The 12,967-nt window shown below is 54.6% G+C and overlaps 1 protein-coding gene across 1 annotated transcript in view; it reads left to right on the top strand.

The window, feature by feature from the left end:
- vars2 (valyl-tRNA synthetase 2, mitochondrial) overlaps positions 1–12,967 on the top strand; it is a 102,285-nt gene that overhangs the window by 13,362 nt on the left and 75,956 nt on the right. Inside the window, 5 exon segments of the mRNA XM_070861375.1 lie at positions 1,109–1,217; positions 2,838–2,926; positions 5,914–6,004; positions 6,795–6,922; positions 7,913–8,016. Of these exon segments, the coding sequence (XP_070717476.1) occupies positions 1,109–1,217; positions 2,838–2,926; positions 5,914–6,004; positions 6,795–6,922; positions 7,913–8,016 (521 nt within the window).

Below are 12,967 nucleotides of genomic sequence, written 5' to 3' on the forward strand. Positions count from 1 at the left end.
AGGGGTATGGCGAGAAAGCAGGAAGGGGGTACTGAAGTTGCATGTTCAGCCATGAAGTCATTGAATGGCGGTGCAGGCTAGAAGGGCCGAATGGCCTACTCCTGCACCTATTTTCTATGTTTCTATTTTTCTATGACCCCTTATCCTGAGACTGTGCCCCCTAGTTCTAGACACTCCAGCCAGGGGAAACATCCTCTCAGTATATACCCTACAAGTCCCCTTCAGAATCTTGCGTGTTTCAATGAGATCACCTCTCATTCTTCTAAACCCCAGAGAGTATCGGCCCATTCTCATCGTAAGACAGACCTCTCATCCAGGAATCAATCTAGTGAAGCTTCGTTGCACCTCCTCCAAGGCAAGCGTATCCTTCCTTAGATTATGAGACCAAAACTGTGCACAGAACTCCAGTTGTGATCTCACCAAAGTCCTGTACAATTGTTGCAAGGCTTCCCTACTCTTGACGTCCAACCCTCTTGCAATAAAGACCAGTGGGATGTGGAGCAAAGGCAGGAAAATGGAGTTGAAGTACAGATCAAATTGAACGACGGAGCAGGCTCGAGGGGCTGAATGGCCTCCGGCTCTTGGATCAGCCCCAGATCGAAAGCTCCCGTCGCAATCACAGCGGGACGCTAGAGTCACAGCCCCCCACTCCCTTTCTCTCTCCTTCCTGCTTACGCTGTGTTCGCTCCTGGTGTCGATCAAACTTGCCCCTCAAACCCCCCCACTCCCTGTGTCCTGCTGCGTGGTGTATCTGAGAGTACCAGTCAGGATTGAGCACCTCCATCCTGTTGGTGGATCGGGGTGGGGGGCCTCACTGCGGTTACAGGTGTGTCAGAAACCGGGCTCCGGGGACAGAGCTGACTGGGAACGACTCACGTCGCAGAGCAGCAGAGACTTTTGGTAGATGAAACTATTTTGCCGGGAGCCGCAGACCCAACCCACCGTCAACAGCTGCCGGTTGGGGCTTTCCGTGGACCCCCCCGTTGACTCCGCCGCCCCGGCCCACCATCGGGTTCATTCGCCCCGCACTGTAACCCTTGCACTTTTTACCCTGCAGTCTGAGTTGCCCTGATCTCTAACCCCTCCCGTGCCACGTCTCCTTTGCCAGGTGGAGAGCCGGGCGCTGAGCGGGCGCAGCTACATCTCCGTGCCCGGTTACCGGGAAAGGGTCGCTTTTGGCGAGCTGGTGAACTTCGCCTACCTGACGGAAGATTCGGGTGAGTTTCCGGCTGGCGGAGCGGGATTCAGGACACCAGGTGTGAGCAAGGGGAAGGGAAGGAAGTGAGCTCTTAGCTGGTTAAAAGGGGACACGTCCCACACCCCGGGGTCAGATCCAGCCTCCATCTCTGGGACTGCAGTGGGTCACACACTGTCCTTTCCCCCTCTGGGACCTGGGTGGTGAGTGGGTCACACACTGTCCTTTCCCCCTCTGGCACTGGGTGGTGCAGTGGGTCACACACTGTCCTTTCCCCCTCTGGGACTGGGTGGTGCAGTGGGTCACACACTGTCCTTTCCCCCTCTGGGACTGGGTGGTGCAGTGGGTCACACACTGTCCTTTCCCCCTCTGGGACTGGGTGGTGCAGTGGGTCACACACTGTCCTTTCCCCCTCTGGGACTGGGTGGTGCAGTGGGTCACACACTGTCCTTTCCCCCCTCTGGGACTGGGTGGTGCAGTGGGTCACACACTGTCCTTTCCCCCTCTGGGACTGGGTGGTGCAGTGGGTCACACACTGTCCTTTCCCCCTCTGGGACTGGGTGGTGCAGTGGGTCACACACTGTCCTTTCCCCCTCTGGGACTGGGTGATGCAGTGGGTCACACACTGTCCTTTCCCCCCTCTGGGACTGGGTGGTACAGTGGGTCACACACTGTCCTTTCCCCCTCTGGGACTGGGTGGTGCAGTGGGTCACACACTGTCCTTTCCCCCTCTAGGACTGGGTGGTGCAGTGGGTCACACACTGTCCTTTCCCTCTTCTGGGATTGGGAACAAATCCAGCCCAGACGCGGGGGCGGGGGGGTGAATATGTCCCTTGTGGTGGCACAGGCTATCAGTTCTTGAGGGGAGCTGGTCAGTAATCACCTTAAGGCACTGCATGAGCCCTGACACAGTGAGAGCTGGAGTCCTGGGACAGTTAGTGTCTTTGTGGGGGACGTTCAGTGGTGTCTGGTCCTCTGTGAGATGGGGGAGTGTGTATCAAATTCTGATGCTGATTGCCCCCTGAACTGGAAGATGGGGGAGACACTGGGTAGCTGCACTACATTGGAACTTAGGTGAGCCAAATGCTCTCACTCGTGCTCCAGATCCTTTATTTAATAAACCGATTCAAACGCGTGAGATAGTGAAATATCTAATGTATTTTTTTTTAGTTAAGTTGAGTGCATGAAAGCAATATGTCTGTATACTGGCACATAGTAGACCCATCGGTCTTCACATCGCGGGGCAGTTTGCGGTTTTGAGTAAAGCGCTTTGCGGTGTGCACGTGCATGGTTTCGCTATTAAGCTACTTGGCTTATTTGCTGCTCAATTTTCTACGCCGTCTACTGAATCACGCCCCATCTATGCCTGCGTTACTATCTGCCCTTTAACTGCAGCTCTCTGTGCTAGCCATCCCATGCTGCTCTTTGCCTCCGCCAAGCCGTCACCTTATTATATTGCACGTTATCCTACACACTTTTCACTTGACCTCTGCCCCCTTGGATGGCGCCATGGTGGGCGACCAATCCCAGGCCGTGTTACTGCACCGTGCGCTGTTACATATTCGCGTCTCGTCTGCCCCTCTCCACCCCTCCCCTCCCCTCCCCTCCTCCCTCGCACTCACTCTTCCTTTTCTCTGCTCAGGTGAGGAGGTTGTCGTGGCGACGACGCGGCCCGAAACCATGCTGGGGGACGTGGCAGTGGTCGTACACCCGGACGATGGGCGGTACACGGTGAGGCGGGAGGGCGCGATGAGGCAGGCGGGGCGGGAAGGGCGGGATCAATGCGGCGGGAAGGGGAGGCCATACACTTTGAATCAGGAGAACGTTTAGCCAAATGCGCTCCAGGATCTCGGCGGGAAATGCAACACAGGTGTAGAATTGATTCACCAGGAAGGTCTGTCCTGATCTCAAGGTGAGGTGGTGAGTTGTGGGAGGACAGTTAGTGTCAGTGGAATAGTTTCCATCTTCAGATTAGAACAATGAAAATTAGTAGGGGCAGAAACTTTGACAAATGTTCTATTTAACACATGGTGTCTCTCAATCTCTAAGAACATAAGAAACAGGAGCAGGAGTAGGCCATACGGCCCCTCGAGCCTGCTCCACCATTTAATACAATCAGGGCTGATCTGATCATGGACTCAGGTCCACTTCCCCGCCAGCTCCCCATAGCCCCTTATCCCCTTATCGGTTAAGAAACTGTCTATCTCTGTCTTAAATGTGTTCAATGTCCCAGCTTCCACAGCTCTCTCAGGCAGTGAATTCCACAGATTTACAACCCTCTGAGAGAAGAAATTCCTCCTCATCTCAGTTTTAAATGGACAGCCCCTTATTCTAAGATCATGCCCTCCAGTTCTAGTCTCCCCCATCAGTGGAAACATCCTCTCTGCATCCACCTTGTCAAGCCCCCTTATATTCTTATACGTTTCAATAAGATCACCTTTCATTCTTCTGAATTCCAATGAGTAGAGGCCCAACCTACTGAATCATTCCTCATAAGTCAACCCCCTCATCCCCAGAATTAACCTAGTGAACCTTCTCTGAACTGCCTCCAAAGCAAGTATATCCTTTCGTAAATATGGAAACCAAAACTGCACGCAGTATTCCAAATGTGACCTCACCAATACCCTGTATAACTGTAGCAAGACTTTCCTGCTTTTATACTCCATCCCCTTTGCAATAAAGGCCAAGATACCATTGGCCTTTCCTGATCAATTGCTGTACCTGCATACTATCCTTTTGTGTTTCATGCACAAGTACCCCCAGGTCCCGCTGTACTGCAGCACTTTGCAATCTTTCTCCATTTAAATAATAACTTGCTCTTGAATTTTTTTCTGCCAAAGTGCATGAACTCACACTTTCCAACATTATACTCCATCTACCAAATTTTTGCCCACTCACTTAGCCTGTCTACGTCCTTTGCAGATTTTTTGTGTCCTCCCCACACATTGCTTTTCCTCCCATCTTTGTATCATCAGCAAACTTGGCTACGTTACACTCAGTCCCTTCTTCCAAGTCGTTGATATAGATTGTAAATAGTTGGGGTCCCAGCACTGATCCCTGTGGCACCCCATGAGTTAGTGATTGGCAACCAGAGAATGAACCATTTATCCCGACTCTCTGTTTTCTGTTAGTTTGGCAATCCTCTATCCATGCTAATATATTACCCCCAACCCCATGAACTTTTATCTTGTGCAGTAACCTTTTATGTGGCACCTTGTCAAATGCCTTCTGGAAATCCAAATACACCAGATCCACTGGTTCCCCGTTATCCACCCTGTTTGTTATATCTTCAAAGAATTCAAGCAAATTTGTCAAACATGACTTCCCCTTCATAAATCCATGCTGACTCTGCCTGACTGAAGTAAGCTTTTCCAAATGTCCTGCTACTGCTTCTTTAATAATGGACTCCAACATTTTCCCAACCACCGATGTTAGGCTAACTGGTCTGTAGTTTTCTGCTTTTTGTCTGCCTCCTTTTTTAAATAGGGGCGTTACATTTGCAGTTTTCCAATCTGCTGGGACCTCCCCAGAATCCAGGGAATTTTGGTAAATTACAACCAATGCATCCACTATCCCTGCCGCTACTTCTCTTAAGACCCTAGGATACAAGCCATCACGTCCAGGGGATTAAGCTGCCTTTAGTCCCATTATCTTACTGAGTACCACCTCCTTAGTGATTGTGATTGTGGTAAGTTCCTCCCCCCCCCCTATAGCCCCTTAACTATCCACTGTTGGGATATTGTTAGTGTCCTCTATCATAAAGACTGATACAAAATATTTGTTCAGAGTTTCTGCAATTTCCATGTTCTCCATTACTAATTCCCCGGTCTCATCCTCTAAGGGACCAACATTTACTTTAGCCACACTTTTCCTTTTTATATACCTATAGAAACTCTTGTTATCTGTTTTTATATTTTGTGCTAGTTTACTTTCATAGTCTATCTTCCCTTTCTTAATCATTTTTTTAGTCATTCTTTGCTGGCTTTTAAAAGCTTCCCAATCTTCTGTCCTCCCACTAGTTTTGGCCACTTTGTATGCCCTTGTTTTTAATTGGATACCGTCCTTTATTTCTTTAGTTAGCCGCTGATGGCTATCTTTTCTCTTACGCCCTTTCCACCTCACTGGAATATATTTTTCTTGAGAGTTGTGAAATATCTCCTTCAATGTACACCACTGTTCATCAACTGTCCTACACTTTAATCTATTTTCCCAGTCCACTTTAGCCAACTCTGCCCTCAAACCTTCATAGTCTCCTTTATTTAAGCTTAGTACGCTGGTTAGAGATCCAACTTTCTCACCCTCCATCTGAATTTGAAACTCAATCATGCTATGATCACTCATTCCGAGAGGATCCTTCACTAGGAGATTGTCTATTAATCCTCAAAGTCTCCCTTGCTCCATGCCCTGTTGATTCTCTTCTATGTTTTTGTCACGCTCACTCTGTCCTCTCTCTCTGTTGACACACTCTTTCACTCGCGTCTTCCCTTGTGTTCTCTGGCGCTCGCAGGCTGATTACTCGATTGAGCTCTCTGATTCTGACGTTAATTCCTTCTCAGCAGTTTTGACACACGGAAGCGATGGACACGACTGACTAGGACGACCCAGCTGGCTTGGGTTGGGGGGTGAGGGAAGGTCCATTCCGGGGTGGGGACGGATTGTAACTGTGCACCGGTGGGAATTTAGTCAGTTCACGAACCGTGTCGTCTCCCTCCTCGCAGCATCTCCTGGGGAAGCGGCTCCGCCATCCCTTCACGGGCCGCCTGCTGCCCATTCTCACCGACACGCTGGTCGACCGGGACTTCGGCACAGGTAACAGCTCAGAATGAATTGTGTTCCCGTGTAATTAAATACTCGGGAGTCTCGAAGCAGGAGGTGTGGAGAATGTGTTGACCCCCGCGCTGACCCACCGGGATCCCGCGGGGACAAGTGCTGTTGACCCTAAGTTGACCCCTTGCTGACCCACCGATCCAGAAACCCACAGGGACTTGCTCTGTTGACCCTGAGTTGACCCCTTGCTGACCCACCGATCCAGAAACCCACGGGGACTTGCGCTGTTGACCCTGAGTTGACCCCTTGCTGACCCACCGACCCAGAATCCCGCGGGTACTAGTGCTGTTGACCCCGTGCTGACCCACTGACCCAGAATCCCATGGGGGCTATGGCTGTTGACCCCGTGCTGACCCACCGACCCGGGATCCCGTAGGGGGACTAGTGCTGTTAACCCTACATTGACCCCGTGCTAACCCACTGATCCTGCGCCCCACGGGTACTGGGGCGGTGCTGGTAAGTGGTCAGTGGTCACCAGAGTTGCCGTGGCGATTGACGTGCGGGCCTGTGGGCAGCCCCTGGCCTGTCCTGACATCCCCCCTCACTCGGTGCCTCTCTTTCCCCCCTCCTCCCCCCCCCCCCCAAACTCGGTGCCTCTCCCCCCCCTCCCCCCACCCCCCCCTCACTCGGTGCCTCTCTTTCCCCCCTCCTCTCTCCTCCCCCCCCCCCTCACTCGGTGCCTCTCTTTCCCCCCTCCTCTCTCCCCCCCCCGACCCCCCCAAACTCGGTGCCTCTCCCCCCCTCACTCGGTGTCTCTCTCTCTGTCTCGCAGGTGCTGTGAAGGTGACTCCGGCTCACGACCGCACCGACTATGAACTCGGCCTGAAACACCAGCTCCCTCTCATCTCCATCTTCAACGAGGACGGAACCATGGCAACCGAGAGTGGTGACTGGCTGCAGGTAGCGGAAAACGTTAGCAGGCCGATGGTGGGGGGAGGGGGGGGGTTTACGAGGCTGGCGTGAAGGTGGTTCAAGGGGTGGAGGTACGGGAGCGAGGGGGGTACGAGGGGTGGGGCAGATGTGGAGGCACGGGGGTGAGAGGGGTTGAAATGGGTACGAGGGGTGGGGCAGACGTGGAGGTACGGGGGCGAGGGGGGTGCGAAATGAGCGAGCCTGGTCTCAGATCCCGCTGCCAGAATCTATTGCAACAGGGCACTGTTGGGGGAATCAGTCAGCGGGAAGCAATTTGATTTGTTTACGATGCTCTCTCTGCCTCGAACCTCTGTCGCTAACTCTCCCTCTGGGCTGGGCTTTCAGTTCCTGGCTGCCTCTGTTTTTGCCCCAGAGTGGCGGTAATGGCGGCGGAGAGCATTTCCGCGCGGGCGGTCAGCTACCAGCGCCCCATTTGGTGCCGGGTTTGCGGGGGGAGCAGAGCAATACCGCCCGGGAGAGGCGAGTCAATGTACAGCCTGATATTTGATCCTCGCCCGATCCGTCGTGCCCCGCAGCACGCCCTAGTGGGACCGCCCGTAAAAGCTGGAGTCAGAGCTGTAGCAGATAGTGAGGGAAGGAATGTCGACCTCAGCTAAGTGTGATTGTTTTTTATTTGTTTATTTTCACGATTCACGTAGGGGTTTTGGGAATGTTTTTGGTGGTTTTGGTTTCCAGATTTTCTTTTCACAGCAGCTTCTCTTGGAGCGCTCCGAGGCTGGCTTGTTGAGCTTGGGATTTTCATTTGCTCAGCCAGCCTCGCGCCCTAAAAGAGGTGTGGCTCGCCTCCCTCAGCACGCCGCTCCACACTCGGGGCCCAGCTGGTCAATTTTGCGGCTGGAGTTGCAAACTATTTCCCGCCGCAAAATTTACAGCCCCGTCCGGGTTAACACCGCAACAGAACCGCGACCGAATTTCTCCCCTCTGTCTCTAACTCTCTCTCTCTCTGTAACTCTGCAGGGTGTGAAACGATTTGATGCTCGTGGACAGGTGTTGGCGGCTCTGTCGGAGCGAGGGCTGTATCGTGGTTCGAAGGAACACCCCATGGTGCTACGTTTGTGCAGGTGAGGAGACGGCCTGGATTGCGAGGTGTGGTTAACACTGGTCATACTGTGGGGGCGGCGGGGGCTGCCAATAGGTAGTTTGTCCCCTGTGGCCTGGGCATTGATCAGTGCCCCGTGTGGCCTGGGCATTGATCAGTGTCCCGTGTGGCCCGGGTATTGATCAGTGCCCCGTGTGGCCTGGGCATTGATCAGTGTCCCGTGTGGCCCGGGTATTGATCAGTGCCCCAGGTATTGATCAGTACCCCATGTGGCCCGGGTATTGATCAGTGCCCCGTGTGGCCCGGATATTGATCAGTGCCCCGTGTGGCCCAGATATTGATCAGTGCCCCAGGTATTGATCAGTACCCCATGTGGCCCGGGTATTGATCAGTGCCCCGTGTGGCCCGGATATTGATCAGTGCCCCGTGTAGCCCGGGTATTGATCAGTGCCCCAGGTATTGATCAGTACCCCATGTGGCCCGGATATTGATCAGTGCCCCAGGTATTGATCAGTACCCCATGTGGCCCGGGTATTGAGCAGTGTCCCCTGTGGCCCGGGTATTGATCAGTGCCCCGTGTGGCCCGGATATTGATCAGTGCCCCAGGTATTGATCAGTACCCCATGTGGCCCGGGTATTGATCAGTGCCCCGTGTGGCCCGGATATTGATCAGTGCCCCGTGTGGCCCGGGTATTGATCAGTGCCCCAGGTATTGATCAGTACCCCATGTGGCCCGGATATTGATCAGTGCCCCAGGTATTGATCAGTACCCCATGTGGCTCGGATATTGAGCAGTGCCCCATGTGGCCCGGGTATTGATCAGTGCCCCAGGTATTGATCAGTACCCCCTGTGGCCCGGGTATTGAGCAGTGTCCCGTGTGGCCCGGGTATTGATCAGTGCCCCAGGTATTGATCAGTACCCCCTGTGGCCCGGGTATTGAGCAGTGTCCCGTGTGGCCCGGGTATTGATCAGTGCCCCAGGTATTGATCAGTACCCCATGTGGCCCGGATATTGAGCAGTGCCCCATGTGGCCCGGGTATTGATCAGTGCCCCAGGTATTGATCAGTACCCCCTGTGGCCCGGGTATTGAGCAGTGTCCCGTGTGGCCCGGGTATTGATCAGTGCCCCAGGTATTGATCAGTACCCCATGTGGCCCGGATATTGAGCAGTGCCCCATGTGGCCCGGGTATTGATCAGTGCCCCAGGTATTGATCAGTACCCCCTGTGGCCCGGGTATTGAGCAGTGTCCCGTGTGGCCCGGATATTGAGCAGTGCCCCATGTGGCCTGTGTATTGATCAGTGCCCCATGTGGCCCAGGTATTGATCAGTGCCCCATGTGGCCCAGGTATCGATCAGTGCCCCATGTGGCCCAGGTATTGATCAGTGCCCCATGTGGCCTGGGTATTGATCAGTGCCCCATGTGGCCTGTGTATTGATCAGTGCCCCATGTGGCCTGTGTATTGATCAGTGCCCCATGTGGCCCAGGTATTGATCAGTGCCCCATGTGGCCTGTGTATTGATCAGTGCCCCATGTGGCCTGGGTATTGATCAGTGCCCCATGTGGCCTGTGTATTGATCAGTGCCCCATGTGGCCTGTGTATTGATCAGTGCCCCGTGTGGCCTGGGTATTGATCAGTGCCCCGTGTGGCCCGAGTATTGATCAGTGCCCCATGTGGCCTGTGTATTGATCAGTGCCCCATGTGGCCTGTGTATTGATCAGTGCCCCATGTGGCCTGTGTATTGATCAGTACCCCATGTGGCCTGTGTATTGATCAGTGCCCCATGTGGCCTGTGTATTGATCAGTGCCCCGTGTGGCCTGTGTATTGATCAGTGCCCCATGTGGCCCGGGTATTGATCAGTGCCCCATGTGGCCTGTGTATTGATCAGTGCCCCATGTGGCCCAGGTATTGATCAGTGGCCCATGTGGCCCGGGTATTGATCAGTGCCCCATGTGGCCCGGGTATTGATCAGTGCCCCGTGTGGACTGGGTATTGATCAGTGCCCCATGTGGCCTGGGTATTGATCAGTGCCCCATGTGGCCTGGGTATTGATCAGTGCCCCATGTGGCCTGTGTATTGATCAGTGCCCCATGTGGCCTGGGTGTTGATCAGTGCCCCATGTGGCCCGTGTATTGATCAGTGCCCCAGGTATTGATCAGTGCCCCGTGTGGCCCAGGTATTGATCAGTGCCCCATGTGGCCTGGGTATTGATCAGTGCCCCATGTGGCCTGGGTATTGATCAGTGCCCCATGTGGCCCGGGTATTGATCAGTGCCCCGTGTGACCCGGGTATTGATCAGTGTCCCATGTGGCCCGGGTATTGATCAGTGCCCCATGTGGCCTGGGTATTGATCAGTGCCCCATGTGGCCTGGGTATTGATCAGTGCCCCATGTGGCCCGGGTATTGATCAGTGCCCCATGTGGCCTGGGTATTGATCAGTGCCCCATGTGGCCTGGGTATTGATCAGTGCCCCGTGTGACCCGGGTATTGATCAGTGCCCCATGTGGCCTGGGTATTGATCAGTGCCCCATGTGGCCTGGGTATTGATCAGTGCCCCATGTGGCCCGGGTATTGATCAGTGCCCCATGTGGCCTGGGTATTGATCAGTGGCCCGGGTATTGATCAGTGCCCCGTGTGACCCGGGTATTGATCAGTGCCCCAGGTATTGATCAGTGCCCCATGTGGCCTGTGTATTGATCAGTGCCCCATGTGGCCCAGGTATTGATCAGTGCCCCATGTGGCCCAGGTATTGATCAGTGCTCCATGTGGCCTAGGTATTGATCAGTGCCCCATGTGGCCTGGGTATTGATCAGTGCCCCATGTGGCCTGTGTATTGATCAGTGCCCCATGTGGCCTGGGTGTTGATCAGTGCCCCATGTGGCCCGGGTATTGATCAGTGCCCCAGGTATTGATCAGTGCCCCGTGTGGCCCAGGTATTGATCAGTGCCCCATGTGGCCTCGATATTGATCAGTGCCCCATGTGGCCTGGGTATTGATCAGTGCCCCATGTGGCCTGGGTATTGATCAGTGCCCCATGTGGCCCAGGTATTGATCAGTGCCCCGTGTGGCCCAGGTATTGATCAGTGCCCCATGTGGCCTGGGTATTGATCAGTGCCCCATGTGGCCTGGGTATTGATCAGTGCCCCATGTGGCCTGGGTATTGATCAGTGCCCCATGTGGCCTGGGTATTGATCAGTGCCCCATGTGGCCCAGGTATTGATCAGTGCCCCATGTGGCCTGGGTATTGATCAGTGCCCCATGTGGCCTGGGTATTGATCAGTTGCCCATGTGGCCCGGGTATTGATCAGTGCCCCATGTGGCCTGGGTGTTGATCAGTGCCCCATGTGGCCCGGGTATTGATCAGTGCCCCATGTGGCCCAGGTATTGATCAGTGCCCCATGTGGCCCGGGTATTGATCAGTGCCCCATGTGGCCCAGGTATTGATCAGTGCCCTGTGTGGCCTGTGTATTGATCAGTGCCCCATGTGGCCTGGGTATTGATCAGTGCCCCGTGTGGCCCGGGTATTGATCAGTGCCCCGTGTGGCCCGGGTATTGATCAGTGCCCCGTGTGGCCTGCGTATTGATCAGTGCCCCGTGTGGCCTGGGTATTGATCAGTGCCCCGTGTGGCCTGGGTATTGATCAATGCCCCGTGTGGCCTGGGTATTGATCAGTGCCCCATGTGGCCTGGGTATTGATCAGTGCCCCATGTGGCCTGTGTATTGATCAGTGGCCCATGTGGCCCGGGTATTGATCAGTGCCCCGTGTGGCCTGGGTATTGATCAGTGTCCCCTGTGGCCCGGGTATTGATCAGTATCCCCTGTGGCCCGGGTATTGATCAGTGTCCCGTGTGACCCGGGTATTGATCAGTGCCCCATGTGCCCCAGGTATTGATCAGTACCCCATGTGGCCCGGGTATTGATCAGTGTCCCCTGTGGCCCGGGTATTGATCAGTGTCCCGTGTGGCCCGGGTATTGATCAGTGTCCCGTGTGGAACGGGTATTGATCAGTGCCCCATGTGGCCCGTGTATTGATCAGTGCTCCGTGTGGCCCGGGTATTGATCAGTGTCCCATGTGGCCTGTGTATTGATCAGTGCCCCATGTGGCCTGTGTATTGATCAGTACCCCGTGTGGCCTGTGTATTGATCAGTGCTCCGTGTGGCCCGGGTATTGATCAGTGCCCCAGGTATTGATCAGTGCCCCGTGTGGCCCAGGTATTGATCAGTGCCCCATGTGGCCTGTGTATTGATCAGTGCCCCGTGTGGCCTGTGTATTGATCAGTGCCCCCTGTGGCCCGGGTATTGATCAGTGGCCCAGGTATTGATCAGTGCCCCATGTGGCCTGTATATTGATTGGTGCCCCATGTGGCCCGGGTATTGATCAGTGCCCCATGTGGCCCGGGTATTGATCAGTGCCCCATGTGGCCTGTGTATTGATCAGTGCCCCGTGTGGCCTGTGTATTGATCAGTGCCCCCTGTGGCCCGGGTATTGATCAGTGGCCCAGGTATTGATCAGTGCCCCATGTGGCCTGTATATTGATTGGTGCCCCATGTGGCCCGGGTATTGATCAGTGCCCCATGTGGCCCGGGTATTGATCAGTGCCCCATGTGGCCTGTGTATTGATCAGTGCCCCGTGTGGCCCGGCTATTGATCAGTGCCCCATGTGGCCTGTGTATTAATCAGTGCCCCGTGTGGCCTGTGTATCGATCAGTGCCCCGTGTGGCCCGGGTATCGATCAGTGCCCCCTGTGGCACGGGTATTGATCAGTGCCCCATGTGGCCTCTAGTATTGATCAGTGCCCCATGTGGCCTGGGTATTGATCAGTGTCCCATGTGTCCCAGGTATTGATCAGTGTCCCATGTGGCCCAGGTATTGATCAGTGTCCCATGTGGCCTGTGTATTGATCAGTGCCCCATGTGGCCTGGGTATTGATCAGTGCCCCATGTGGCCTGTGTATTGATCAGTGCCCCGTGT

This window comes from Pristiophorus japonicus, chromosome 19 (assembly GCF_044704955.1).
Source record: "Pristiophorus japonicus isolate sPriJap1 chromosome 19, sPriJap1.hap1, whole genome shotgun sequence".
Lineage (NCBI taxonomy): Eukaryota > Metazoa > Chordata > Chondrichthyes > Pristiophoridae > Pristiophorus > Pristiophorus japonicus.